The sequence below is a fragment of the Sapajus apella genome, unplaced genomic scaffold, assembly GCF_009761245.1.
Source record: "Sapajus apella isolate SASKATOON/1434 unplaced genomic scaffold, GSC_monkey_1.0 scaffold166, whole genome shotgun sequence".
In the NCBI taxonomy this organism is placed as follows: Eukaryota; Metazoa; Chordata; class Mammalia; order Primates; family Cebidae; genus Sapajus; species Sapajus apella.
This window is the reverse complement of record NW_022437106.1, coordinates 2,294,036-2,309,004: the sequence shown is the minus strand read 5'-3', so window position 1 is coordinate 2,309,004 and position 14,969 is coordinate 2,294,036. Positions and strand designations below refer to the sequence as shown.

The following is a 14,969-nucleotide window of genomic DNA, read 5'->3' as shown; positions in this document are numbered from 1 at the left end:
ACTTGCTCAAGGCATGACGCAGCCTTGCCTCATCACCTGTCCCATTTCACAGTATTCCCTTCACTGAGATGCTCCTCCCAGCTGGAAAGGGCACTTCCCCCAAAACATCTGCTAAGAAAGGCAGCAGAGGTATAGGGTCAACACCTGAGTGCGGCCCAGGCACCTCTGAGGTGCCAGCCCCCTGAAGCTGCAGGACACTGCCCGGTAAGGCCCGGCCAGGAGTCCTGTGTGGGGGTCTGAGGTCTGGCCCCAACAGCCACTAGTTGTTGTGGGACCTTGGACAAGTCACTTCACTCTCCGAGCTCAGTTTCCTTATCAAAAAAAGCTAACAATCATGCTCACGTCACTGGATCACTGTGATGACCGGATGAGATCCTGTCCATGAGCCGGGGAGTAGTGCCTGGGTAAGGCGACATTTTTAATGATTGTTGTGCAGCAAGAGCCTTCACCTGAGGTTCTGCTGCTCATCTGCCAGATGATAGTAGTGCCCCAACCGGGGAAGAACATGGAAGATGAGAGGTGTGACAGGCTCTGTGAAGTCTCAGCACCCACCAGTGCTCCCAGGAATCTTATGGAAACCCCAGAGCCTCTGCCTCAGGCTGAGCATCTGCCCAGCAGACTCTAAGGTGCAAAGGGTTTTTTCTCCTGGGGATGAACTGGCAAGGCCTGGCTGGGAAAAACCGGTCAAGGCTGCCATGTACAAGGATTTAAGACGAGTACATCCCTCAAGAGCCTCAAGCCTTTCCCCATGAAGGCGGGACACACAAAATTCGAGGTGGTCTACACAGTGTAAACACGTGTGGTCCACATCCAGGGGAGAGGTGAGGTAGACATAAGGACTGCAGAAGATGTCAAGATGACGCTGGCCATGACAGTGACCTCCCCAGTCTGTGGGTATGCTGAACAGATGGGGGTGAGGGCTGGGAAGGACTAACGCCTAGAACATACACCTGGAAATTCAGCCTCTTTCCACACAACACACACGCATATTGAGGACCTATTCTGTACCGACGGGGCCCCACACCCAGAGATAGAGAGGAATACGTAAGCCACAGTCCCTGTCCCCACAGAGCACATAATTCAGTGCCGAAAGCATTTGGCACATTCTGGGAACATAATGTGCAGAAATCCCACAGAGGATCTCAATAGAAGTACCAGGCATGGGGAGGGCTGGGGAAGCTCCACAGAGGAACCAGAGAGCTGTGATGTGGAGCAGGAAGGTCTGTGGGCCAAGCAGGGCCAGCACACTCCTCGGAGGGAAAGGGGTTCAGGTTTGGGTTGGACCTGAGGCCTGAAGCTGCTGATGACCGCTGCAAAGTACTCCCATGGTCCCTAGGCATTTTCTTTTTAAAGAAACAAACACATCAGGCTGTATGCTTAGCAACTAGCCGGTGGCAGATGTGAGCTGCCATCACTCACGGCTCCAAACTTTGGTCCAGTAGCTGCCATAAAAGCTTGGGCATTTGTACCAAGGTAGGGAGGGAGACACCCACACTGTGGTGCCCTTCCTAACAGAAAGCCAACACGGGGTCCAACTGACTCCCTAACCCTGCTGTAGAGAGAGGCTTTCTAGTCCCCACAGGCTGCTGCAACCAGCCGTTCCCAGGCAGCCCTTCCTGGCAAGCGTGGCGGTTGGGCAGAGCAGAGCGGTGATGCCCTGCTAGCTCTGGTTTCAGAGGGGACAGTGCTGGGAGCCCATGCGGGTCGGATTACAGCCTGACTCACTCGGCACATCCTGAGGAGGCCCGGCAGTGAGGACTGGGATGGAGGTGGGGAGAAGGGTCACCTTGCAAAGATGCAGAGGCAGGTTTCATACATGCAGGGTGAATGCAAATGGACATATACAAACCAGGTCAGTGGTCCCTAACATGCCCACCTCCCCAGGATATACATGTTCACTTGTACTTCCAGAGAAGAAATTGTCCGCCAAAGGAAAATCCATCCTTGGGATGCTTCAGAAGAGCCCCTGGCTGACATGGCCACATGACCTCCGCCCTACAGAACACCATGAAGGAGCCAAAAAGAATCTGAGGAGTGCCACGTGCAGGAGTGGGAAGAGCTGTGGGGGCGAGGGAGGCGGCGGAGCAGCAGGCTGGTATGGGGCACTCGCTCCAGGCCATCCCTCCTCCCCGCAGATCCTGGCTCCACAGTTCACCAGCTGTGCCTCAATTTCCACCTCTGTAAAGTGTGGATAATAAATGCACCTACCTCACAGGGGTATGGTGAGTACTGAATAAATTAATATCTTTCAAGTGCTCAGCCTAGTACCTGACACACAGTATGGGCTCATCGAATGTCAGCAGTGCATGCCACAAGGGGTGACATTTGTGGAAAAAACCAAAATAATACCATGTTCTATATGAGAGTTTACGGGGATACAGATGCTTGAGTACATGCCCAGAAGACAGTGTAGAAAGAAACATGTCATTTAGGAAGCTAAGGAGGGCAGATCATCTGAGGTCAGGAGTTCAAGACCATCCTGGCCAACATAGTGAAACTAGGTCTTTACTAAAAGTACAAAAAAAAAAAAAAAAAAAAAAAAAATTAGCTGGGTGTGGTGGCCTGTGTCTGTAGCCCCACCTACTTGGGAAGCTAAGGCAGGGGAATTGCTTGAACCCAGGAGGCAGAGGTTGCAGTGAGCCGAGATCATGCCACTGCATTCCATCCTGGAGATGAAGCAAGACTCCATCTCAAAAAAAAGAAAAGAAAAGAAAAGAAAAGAAAAGAAAAGAAAAGAAAGAAAAGAAAGAAACAAAGAAACACGATGCACTTAAAATGCCTGGACCTGAGTGGTCCGGAGGGATTACTTTAACTTCTTACCAGCAAAATAAAAATTAGTGTAAGAACAAGGGAGGAAGCGCATAAGAGCTGATGGAGATGTCATCCAGTTCCCCTCAGCCCCCGGGCCTAGAACCCCCTACCCCCGTAGGCCTGGAAGGTACTCTGGCTTGGGCCCTTGGGACGGCAGGCTCAGCCAACTTTACCTGGTGAATGATTCCAGATCCAGGCCTCCAGAAGCCCACGCCATACTTGGCACCTGCAGTTGCCAGGAAATTATAAACTTCCTGGTTGATGTCCTATTGAGACAAATCAATAATTGGGCCTTAGCAACATAGTTTGTGTCCGGGTGACCGTCACCAAGCCCTCCCCACCCCACCAGCCTCCCCTCTGACTCTGAAGACAGGCCCTCTCATGGAGACTTTCTAAAAATAATTCCAAAGGGCTTGGATGTTGGCCCAGTCTCCACTAGCAGTACCAGAGAGAAAGACAAGAGCAGAGATGGAGCCCTAGTTCTGTGACACCTGGCCAGGGTGGTGGGTTTGGAACAAGTTCCTGCCCTGGTCTGGGTCTCAGTTTCCTTATCTGCAGAAGGGACTGCCCTAAATAACTGCCAAGAGTCCTGTGGCACTCAAGTCTCCAGCGGAGGCCAGCAGTGCAGAGGCAGCCCTGGCCTAGGCACGGTGGCTCACGTCTGTAATCCCAGCACTTTGGGAGGCCAAGGCAGGCGGATCACTTGAGATCAGGAGTTCAAGACCAGCCTGGCCAACATGGCAAAACCCTGGCTCTACTAAAAATACAAAAATTAGCCAGGTGTGGTAGCACATGTCTGTAATTCCAGCTACTCGGGAGGCTGAGGCACGAGAATTGGTTGAACCTGGGAGACAGAGGTTGCTGTGAGCCAAGATGGCGCCACTGCACTCCAGCCTAGGAGACAGAGAAAGCCTCTGTCTCAAAAAATAAAAATAAAATAAATAAATAAAAATTAGGCATGCACCTGTGGTCCCAGCTACTTGGGTAGCTGAGGCAGGAGGATCACTTGAGCCTAGGAGTTAAAGGCTGCAATGAGCTGAGATTGCACCACTGCACTCTGGCCTGAGCAACAGGGCAAGACTGTCTCAAAAAAACAAAGTAAGGCCGGGCACGGTGCTCACACCTGTAATCCCACTACTTTGGGAGGCCAAGATGGGTGGAACATAAGATGAGGAGTTTGAGGCCAGCCTGACCAACACGGTGAAACCCCATCTCTATTAAAAATACAAAACTTAGTTGGGTATAATGGCACATGCCTGTAATCCCAGATACTCAGAAGGCTGAGACAGGAGAATCACTTGAACCTGGGAGGCGGATGTTGCAGTGAGCTGAGATCGCACCATTGCACTCTAGCCTGGGTGACAGAGCAAGACTCCATCTCAAAAACAAAAGCAAACAAAACCAAACAAAAACCCCAGAGGCTCAGAGATGAAATCACTTGCTGGAGATGCCAGACTTAGACGACACCTGAGAGAGCCCCTGGACTGATGTCTGGTGTCAGAGGTGCTGAATTCTTGGTAATGTTTCATGGGCCCAATGGAAGGTTGTCAAATGGGCTACTGTTCTGAAAAGGAGGTTTCAGCAAAACTAAATGATGCCACAGGCTGTAGCCATCCTGCCTGTAATCTGAAGGAAGCTTCCGTGGGGGACAGGGGAGGCCCCACTGCACAGCAGATGTGAGGCCAGACTTTATCTGGAAGACATGGCACGTCCCTGGAAAAGTGAGACTGACCCCAATGACAAAAGGAAGGGACTTTGGTGGACTCTATCAAGTTCCAAAGGAGGAACTAGGAAATGAGACCTGCCAGCCTCTGGCATGGGAGAGCCATGCTTCAGAGAAGAGGCCCCAGCCAGCGCCCTCAGACCCTTGATAAGATACACTCAAACCACATGCCCCTTTCACTGAAACTCCAGACCAGTGTGTGTCCTTCTAAAGCCCCATTTGGTCGTCCCAGGTAAAAGAATGGCAAAGAACTTGGGTTTCCAGAGTAGTCTCTTTCCAATTAATAATTAATATGCTGGCTTTTTCATTTGCAAATCAGTCACTTCTGAAATTGGTATCAAGAACAGGAGGCTGTGGTCGTGTCTGAGTGCATGTGTTTATACATCTGTGTTGAGTGTGGGGAAGGGGTGTGGGAGGGCCCTGGACTGAGCCCCAGCCAGAAGGACCCTTTACAAATACATGTAAAAATGACCATATCCTAGTTCAGGCCTGGTAGCTCATGCCTATAATCCCAGCACTTTGGGAGGCCGAGGTGGGCAGATCACCTGAGGTCAGGAGTTCGAGGCCAGCCTGGCCAATATGATCAAACCCAGTCTCTACTAAAAATATGAAAATTAGCCGGGGGTGGTGATGGGGGCCTATAATCTCAGCTAATCGGGAGGCTGAGGCATGAGAATCACTTGAACCCGGAAGGTAGAGGTTGCAGTGAGTCAAGATCGTGCCACTGTACTCCGGCCTGGGCAATAGATTGAGACTTCATCTCAAAAAACAAAACAAAACAAAACAAAAAACCAAAAGACTATATTCTTCTAGGACTCTGAGGATGCTGACCATAGCCCTTCCCAGAGCCCTCGGGTCCCTGGCTGCCCCTGCCCCTCATACCACCCGCTCTTCCAAACACAGAGAACTCCAGCACTACAGGCTCCCTTTCGCTTGCACAAAGGCATCAAGTGTCTTCCTGCCCCAGGGCCTTTGCAAATCCTATTCTTTCTAGCATGTTTTTCCTTCAGTCCATGCAACTCATATGTTCAGGTCTCAGGTTATCTGTCACATCCTCAAAGAAGCTATCTCTTTCATCCAACATCTAAATTAGACCTCTTTCTTTTTTTTTGAGATGGAGTTTTGCTCTTGTTGCCCAGGCTGGAGTGCAATGGCACGATCTTGGCTCACTGCAACCTCCGCCTCCCGGGTTCAAGCGATTCTCCTGCCTCAGCCTCCCAAGTAACTGGGAATTACAAGCATGCGCCACCAAGCCCAGCTAATAGGCGTGAGCCACCGCACTTGGCCTAGACCTCTTTCTCATACTGACTGAGTCCCGCACTTTTCTTTCCTAACACACATCCAGATCTGCAGTTACCTACCTCGGCCACTGTTTAGCATCCACCCCTCTGACCAGATCCATGAAGGCAGGGCACCTGCCTGACCTGTTCACGCTGAACTCTAGCACCTAGCCCAGTGCCTGACACATAAAGAGTGTTCAATAAATGTTTGTTGAATGCATGACGGAATGAGCTCTGAATCCTATGACTGTGAATCTCATCTCCAGAAGACTGACTCTGAGCCCATAACGCAAGCAGAGGGCCAGCCTCTACAGGTAGTGGCCCTGCTGTGGGCAGCTGTCCCCAGGGCTGAAGAGGACCCACGTTCCTGGCCATGTGCAGCTCCCAGCACTGTGGGAGCTCCTAACATGACCCCCACCAGGACTCTCCTTTCAGCTTAGTGGAAAGAGCCGCTGTGGAGCCAGGATACACACCAGGGGGCCAGGGTGGAAGAGCAGGCCTGAGTGGGAGCGCCGCCCTGAGTGTTTCCCATGGGGCTGGGAGGCTTTGAGCCATGCTCACCCCAGGGAGCCAGAGTGCTTTCAATCGCATGCCCACAGGCCAAGGCCCTGCCAGCATTCAGCTCCTGCCAATGCCCCTCCCCAGGAGGGCCATCCACTCCCACTGCAGGGGCCAGAGAGTGGGGAGGCCCAGAGCTGGCAGAGAGAGGTGTGCTGTTGCCAAGGGCAGGCTTACACAAAGGTCCCACAAGCCGAGCCTGGGAGAAAGAGCAGGGACTCTATTTCATAGAAGGGTCGGGGAAAGGCCTTCAGCATGGCATATAGCCACCCCCATGTAGTTAAGTGAAATTCACAGAAGAATGGCCCCCAAAGGAGACTTCTTAGTGAGAGAGGACCAGAGTGGGAGCCGGGATCAGGGCTGAGTCCTGACTGTGCTCTCATATAGTTACAGAACTCAAGTATGGTGCCATGGCTGCCTAAAATTTATAAATAGTGACCCTATCGGGCCTACGTTCCAGACAGGGTCCTCAGAGGGTCAGAGAAGAGCAGGAGTGAGTGCAAATGGGATGCTGGCAAACTGCGCGAAGACGCGCCCCTCACCGCTCAGACAGAAAGGGAGGCCTGTAGGGTCCTTTCCAGAGCACCTGGAAGGATCTGTATCATCTTTCCAACAGGACAGAAAAAGGACCTTTAGTGTGCTAAGGTCAAGGATGATTTTTACTTTCTTTAGGTTTCCTCTGTATTTTGTAACATAATGAGCAAGTGGTATTTTTAGAAAGAGAAAAGAGCAAAACCAAGTTTTAAAAGCAGACCAATCCAAAGACCTGTAAGCATTTGGAGGCAATGCCATGGTTCGCTCCAGTGTAAGGGTGAGGCCTCTCACCCTGTCTCACCCACTTGCCCACCTCCAACGCCACCTTCAGCTCACCTTGGCCCGGCGCAGGTCTTTCTCGCCTCCGAGCTGGGCCTCAATCAGATGGTCACAATGGATGGTAGACGGCACGGCCACCTTGGGCAGCCCACTGCTGATGAACTGCAGCATGGCCATCTGGGCCGTCGCATCCTGCATGGCCACGCGGTCCGGCCTCAGCCGCAGGTAGGTCTTGCCCCGCTCGATTTCCTGGCCGGCCGGGTCATCCAGGTGTCCATACACGATCTTCTCTGAGAGGGTCAGAGGCCGGTTCAATCTAGGAGGAAAAGAGCAAGGGGTGGCCTGGTGCCAGCTGCATGACCTCCTCCCCCCGCCTCTCCCTCTCGGTCCACCTGGCAACCTCGACAGTGGTCAGGGACAGAGAGCCTGAACTCAGGACCTCCCGTTCCACTTGGGTGGGGACTGCTGGGTCCTGCTGACCACAGCACCTCCTCACCTCCTCCTGTAGCACCTGACACTCGTTAGGTGCTCCACAATTACTTGATGAGTAGGTGAATGACAACATCACAAGAGGGCAGGGCTGGTTCTCTTCAAAGGATCCTGGCTTTCCCAGCATATTAAATGCTATTATTCAGTAAGTCCCTATAACACACATCTCATCATTCTTGCCATTTTACAAAACAACCCAGGAGAAAGAGGCTCAGCAGAGTGACCAAGTTCACAGGTAGATTTGCTACTTCCCTCTGTGCCCTTAGCCCCACTAAGACGCAATGAATCAGGACCAGCACCTCCTTCACCTGCCCACCCCATCTGCCGTCCACAACCCTCCATGCCTCAGGCAAGGGATGGTTACCCAACTATGACACTAAAGCTTTGCCCATTAGCCCCGCTCGCTTTCACCGCATTAGACAGGAGTATGTGTCAGCTTTCAAGAAAGGAGACCCAGTCACTGCCACCTATCTCTCACTGCCCCTCCTCTTCCTAGGTCCCACTTCCCCCAAGGCTCCACCCCTCCCTTCCTCACCAGAGCCAAAATGGCAGTCCAAACCTGCCCTGGGGTCCAGCCCTGTCAGGACTCAACCACCTTCTCCCCGCCAGCCTCCCACCCATCTAGACTGAGCTCTGTGCAGGTCCACTCTCCCCACCAGGCTCAATGTTCCCCACTGACTCCCGGCTGCACCTACACAACAGAGCAGCCATCCCACCTGCCACAAGAGCCCCTGCCGGACCTCACACTCAGCCCCCCAGAATTCGCAAAGCCTAGGCCAAACTTGAGATGTTCCTAGGGAGGAGAGTTTGATCCACATCTGACAGGCTCTGCCCTATTGTTTGAGGCCAAGAAAGAAGTGTCAGACTGGGAGTCAGAAGTGCTGTCAGGGAGTCAAACCCTGACCTGGGGGCCTAGTGTAGTGGCTCACACCTATAATCCAGCACTTTGGGAGACCAAAGCAGAAGGATTGCTTGAGGCCAGTTCAAGATCAGCCTGGGCAACAGAGTGAAGCCTCAACTCTATGAAAAATAGAATGAGCCAGGTAGAGTGATGCATGCCTGTAGTCCCAGCTACGCAGGAGGCTGAGGCAGGAGGATCGCTTAAGCCTAGATCGAGGCTGCAGTGAGCTATGATCACACCGCTGCACTCCAGCTTGAGCAACAGGGCAAGATGCTGTCTCTAATAAAATAAAATAAAACAATAACAACAACAAAACAACAAAAACCCAAACCTATTACTGAAGCCGCTATTTAAAAAGATAAGCAACTGCTCTCCTCAGTGAGCTCGGTCAGCCCATCTCTAAAGTCCAGGGCTTGTGCTGGGATGAGATAACAGCTTGCGCTTCTACAGCTGCTGCTGCTTTTTTTTTTTTGAGACAGAGTCTTGTTCTGTTGCCCAGGCTGGAGTGCAATGGCACGATCTCAGCTCACAGCAACCTCCCCTCCTGGGTTCAAGCAATTCTCCTGCCTCAGCCTCCCTAGTAGCTAGGACTGCAGGGGTGTGTCACCATGCCCACTGAATTTTTGTATTTTTAGTAGAGATGGGATTTCACCATATTGGCCAGGATGGTCTCAAACTCCTGACGTCAGGATCCGACTGCCTCAGCCTCCCAAAGTGCTGGGGTTACAGGCATGAGCCACTGTGCCCGGCTATAGCGATTCATTTTTAAACAGCTTTATTGAGGTATAATTGGCATGTAATAAACTGCATATTTAAGGTACACAATTTGCTATATTTTGATACTGTATACACCTGTGAAACCAGCACCACAATCAAGATACTGACCATATCCATCTCTCCTGCACATTTCCCCACCCCTTGGTGACTCCCTCCCACCCCTTTGCTCGGCCACCACTGATCTGCTTTCCGTCACTAGAGACCAGCATTAATGTAGCATTCACTTTCAGCTCAGCATTACTTAAACATGTTCATGTATAAAACTCATTTTATCGTCACAGCACAGATGAGGAAGCTGCAGCACAGAGGGACAGAGTAGCTTGCTCCAGACCACGAAGCCAGTGAAGGGCACGGGTGGACCACCAGGAGGCAGCAGTGTGGCCCTACAGCTCTGTTCCTGATGCTAACCTACAGTCTCTCCACACCTGGAACCCAGAACAGGCCGGCACCTGGTGAATGTCCAATTTTCATCATTATTATTATTATTATTATTATTATTATCATTTCAGTCAGGGTCTTGCTGTGTCACCCAGGCTGGAGTACAGTGGCACAATCATAGCTCACCTCAGTCTTGACCTTTCAGGCTCAAGCAATCCTCCTGCCTCAGCCTCTGAGTAGCCGGGATTATAGGCACATAACACCACACTGGTTAATTTTATTTATTGATTAATTGATTTTTATAGAAATGGAGTACTGCTATATCAACCAGGCTGGTCTTGAACTCCTAGGCTCAAGTGATCTTCCCAAAGAGCTGGGATTACAGGTGCCAGCCACCTCGTCCCGCCTGTTATCATTATTGTTATCATCAATATGAATGCTGAGAAGGCAGAGCAACTTCCTTCTGCAAGCTGGGTTCCAGTCCCTCACCCCCAAATTTACCCAACCTCTTCAAAGTAAGAGTTTCGGGCCAGGTGCGGTGGCTCACAATTGTCATCCTAGCACTTTAGGAGGCCGAGGCGGACAGCCGACGGACCACTTGAGTTCAGGAGTTCGGGACTAGCCTGGGCAACATGGCAAAACTCCACCTCTACAAAATATAAAAAGCCAGGCATGGTGGCATGTGCCTACAGTCCCAGATACATGGAAGGCTGAGGTAGGAGGATGGATTGACCCCAGAAGGTCAAGGCTGCAGTGAGCCATGATCGAATCACTGCATTCCAGCTTGGGTAACAAGACCCTACCGAAAAAAAAAAAAAAAAGTTCCCTAAGGTGCCGGATCTGCCAGCAACAGCAGACCAACTGGCGATGCTGAGCATCTCTACGAATAAAAATAGCACTAGCCTGAGGTACAGCCTGCGCTGATTGTGGCAACACCGCCAGTGCTGGTGTACAGGCAATGACTCACTGCAGGGAGCACAACCCCTCCTTCTGGGCCCCAAGGCAGACAAAAAATAGCACATGGGTTTAAAAACCCAAGGCCTTGGAAGCAAATGACTGAAGCTGTATAAAAAAGCTCAAAGCTTTAGGATGGGTTCATCCTTGAATGTCCCTGAGGATTAACTGAAGATGACAAAATGGGTCTTCATGTCCATCTGTCCCTCTGCTCTCCAGATGACACAAATCCAGTTCTCAAGAACAGGCTTAGACCCCTTCTGTCAGAGACATAAGGTGGAAGATGAGTCTCCCAGCAAGTTCCCCTGGCCTTCTAAAAAATTCTTTTTTTTTTTTTTTTTTTTTTTTGAGACGGAGTTTCGCTCTTGTTACCCAGGCTGGAGTGCAATGGCGCAATCTTGGCTCACCGCAACCTCCGCCTCCCGGGTTCAGGCAATTCTCCTGCCTCAGCCTCCTGAGTAGCTGGGATTACAGGCACGCGCCACCATGCCCAGCTAATGTTTTGTATTTTTAGTAGAGACGGGGTTTCACCATGTTGACCAGGACGGTCTCGATCTCTTGACCTCGTGATCCACCCGCCTCGGCCTCCCAAAGTGCTGGGATTACAGGCTTGAGCCACCGCGCCCGGCCAAAAATTCTTATAATAGAATGCTTTTTTTTTTTTTTTTTAAGCCAGAGTCTCTTCCTGTCGCCAGAGACACCACTCTGGGTGGAGTGCAGTGGCATGGTCTCAGCTCACTGCAACATCCACCTCCAGGGTTCAAGCGATTCTCATGACTCCGCCTCCCAAGTAGCTGGGATTATAGGCACCTGCCACCATGCCTGACTGATTTTTTGTATTTTTAGTAGAGATGGGGTTTCACCATGCTGGAGGCTGTTGGAGATACAGACTAAGGAAGTCCCTACCCTTAAAACCAAAGTGGGGGCCAGGCATGGTAGCTTATGCCTGTAATCCCAGCACTTTGGGAGGCTGAGGTGGGCGAATTCCTGAGACCTGGCTATGGTTCACATCTAGAGGCTTCTTAATAACACAGATTCTCCCTTGGCAGAAAGGGCAGAAATTCCACCACTGATCTGGAATGCCTTTCCTCAGCAGAAACCTTTGTACCCTGAATACCTTGACCCTGCCACCATCACCAACCATCTGTCACAAAACACCTCCTTTGCTGCCTGACCGGGTCAGGCAGAGGCAGTGCCCTTCAGCAGTCATAGGCTCCCTTCTGCAGCCTTACCGTTTGCGAACAATGTTAATGTTCTTCTCTAGCAGGTCGTAGTGGATGTACTCGTTGGGCTCAAAGTGGCTCATCGCCACCTTGGCCTGTTGGCACAGGACTGAGGCCACATGGTACTGCCGCACACCCAGGGCTTTCTGCAAGAAGAAACATGACAGCCACTGTCAATGGAGCATTTGGGAGAATCCATTCCTGAGGGCAGCTCAGTATGGTGAAAAAGTACAGGAATTAAAGTGTCAAGAGCTGTTCAGTAACTGCAGCCTCAGTTTCCTCATTTGCAACACAGAGATGACAAGCAGCCACAAGGAACACAGCCTGGGGTAGGAAAAAAGTACAAGGGATTTATAGGCAAAATCACTGGGATCAAAGTCAAATTCTATCAGTATAAGAGAAGCCCTGATTGTCTAAAACCCAGATGAGACAGAAAATAAGGATATAACCAACTCTGGTGATCACACAAGGGTACTGGGAAGGTTAAATGAGACCACAAGTGAAAGTACTCATTAAGCAGTAAAGCACTATCCAAACCACAGTGCCAGTAGTCTATTGGTACTATAAGCTCCTAGAGGGTTGAGATCAAGCCTCCTTTATCTTACTCACCTCTATGTCTGTGCTACCTGGCACATACTGGAGATTCAACAAATATCTGTGGGTCAGAGGGAAGAATGAATGAGGAAAACCCTGTGCATGAGCTTTGGATGTTTCCTCATCCCTTCAAAAGGTAATGCCTAATTCCCCTCCCTTTTCTTTTTTTGAGACAGAGTCTTACTCTATCACCCAGGCTGGAGTACAGTGGTGGGGTCTTAGCTCACTGCAACCTCTGCCTCCTGGATTCAAGCTTCAGGTTCTCCTGCCTCAGCTTCCCGAGTAGCTGGGATTACAGGCATGCGCCACCACACCTGGGTAATTTTTGTATTTTTAGTAGAGACAGAGTTTCACCATCTTGGCCAGGCTGGTCTCAAACTCCTGACTTCAAACGATCTGCCCGCCTTGGCCTCTCAAAGTGCAGGGATTACAGGTGCAAGCCATTTCGCCTTGCCATTACCCTCCCTTTGAATGCATGGTGGACTTACTTCTACTTTATAGAATGTAACAGGTGATGTTATGGGACTTGGGGACTAGATCAGTGAAGAATAGCTTCTGCCTGGCTTTCTCTCTTTAAGACTGCTCTGGGGGAAGACAGTCCCCATGTTGTTAGCAGTCCTGGGAGAGGACCACCTAGACAGGAACAAAGGCCTCTTGCCAATAGTCAGCACCACCTTGTCAGTTGTGAGTGAGCCACCTTGCAAGCGAATGCTCCAGCCCCAGTTCAAGCCATCAGATAACTAGCCCTGGCTGACGTCTTCACTGCAACTTCCGGAGAGTCCTCAAGCCAGAACCACCCAGCCAAGTCACTCCAAGATTCCTGGCCCACAGAAATTTGAGATAAATGCTTGTTGTTGTTTTAAGCCTCTAAGTTTGGGGGCAATTTGTTACACAGCAATAAATAAATGATTGTTATGGTGGGATCTGTGTTAGTTAATTTAATTTTTCTTTCTTAAGAGACAGCATCTCATTCTATTCCCCTGGCTGGAATGAAGGGGCAAGATCGTAGCTGCCTGCAGTCTGGAATTCCTGAGCTCAAATGATCCTTCCACCTTAGCTGCCTCAGTAGCTGGGACTACAGGCGCACACTACAAGACCCAATTATTTTATTTTATTTATTTATTTTGAGATGGAGTCTTGCTCTGTCGCCAGGCTGGAATTCAGTAGCACAATCTCGGCTCACTGCAACCTCTGCCTCCCAGTTTCAAACAATTCTCCTGTCTCAGCCTCTTGAGTAGCTGGGATTACAGGTGCACACCACCACACTGGGCTAATTTTTGTATTTTTAGTAGAGATGAGGTTTCACCATATTGATCAGGCTGGTCTCGAACTCCTGACCTCAGGTGATCCACCCGACTCGGCCTCCCCAAGTGCTAGGATTATAGAGCCACTGCGCCCAACCTGATTATTTTTATTTTTTTGTAGTGACAGGGTCTCACTATGTTGCCCAGGCTGGTCTCAAACTCCTGGTCTCAAGTGATCCTCCTGCCTCAGCCTCCCAGAGCACTGAGATTACAGGCATGAGCCACTGTACCTGGCCTGTATTAGTTAATTTTAAACTATAAATGATAACCCTCAAGGGTACCTTTGTTACCAGAAAACAATAAATGAATCCAAAGAAATGACAGCAAGAGGCCAGGCGCGGTGGCTCAAGCCTGTAATCCTAGCATTTTGGGAGGCCAAGGTGGGCAGATCACCTGAGGTCAGGAGTTCGAGACCAGCCTGGCCAACATGGTGAAATCCCATCTCTACTAAAAATACAAAAATTAGCGGGATGTGGTGGCAGGCACCTGTAATCCCAGCTACTTGGGAGGCTGAGGCAGGAGAATTGCTTGAACCTGGAAGGCAGAGGTTGTAGTGAGCAGAGATCCCATCATTGCACTCCAGCCTGGATGACAGAGACTCTATCTCAAAAAACAAAACAAAACAAAAACAAAAAACAAAACAGAAACAAAAACTCCAAAAAACAAAATCATATGTTTATAAAGAATACAACTTATGGGTAAAGAAAGACTATGGTGTACCTGTGTGAGACAAACGCAGTGTGACGCACCTGGAATATATCACATGGTCTAATCTTCACAGCCACATAGTGAAGCAGCTCCTATGATTATCCTCTTTTCCCAGTCAGGGTGAGGCTTACATGGTGGATCAATGAGAAGGCCACGCTGTAGGAAGAGGGACCCAAATCCAGCCTGACTGACCCATGTGCCTACTGTTGCTCCAGGCAAGTTGTTTAACTCCTTAATGGAGATACACTTCACGGTGTTAAACACAAATGAAATCAGCTACACATTTCACCCTTAATCACCATGCTGTTCTGCTTTCCTACTATGTGAAAGTGTCTGTTCTCGGCCGGGCGCGGTGGCTCAAGCCTGTAATCCCAGCACTTTGGGAGGCCGAGGCGGGTGGATCACGAGGTCAAGAGATCGAGACCATCCTGGTCAACATGGTGAAACCCCGTCTCT

The 14,969-nt window shown here is 50.4% G+C and overlaps 1 protein-coding gene across 1 annotated transcript in view; it reads right to left on the bottom strand.

The window, feature by feature from the left end:
* The window catches only part of ACO2 (aconitase 2), a 54,541-nt gene that overhangs the window by 12,647 nt on the left and 26,925 nt on the right, over positions 1-14,969 (bottom strand). Inside the window, exons 2-4 of the mRNA XM_032267114.1 lie at positions 11,917-12,053; positions 7,243-7,501; positions 2,985-3,077 (exon numbers count right to left, since the gene is read on the bottom strand). Coding sequence (XP_032123005.1) covers positions 2,985-3,077; positions 7,243-7,501; positions 11,917-12,053 — 489 coding nt within the window. The remainder of the gene's footprint in view (positions 1-2,984; positions 3,078-7,242; positions 7,502-11,916; positions 12,054-14,969) is intronic.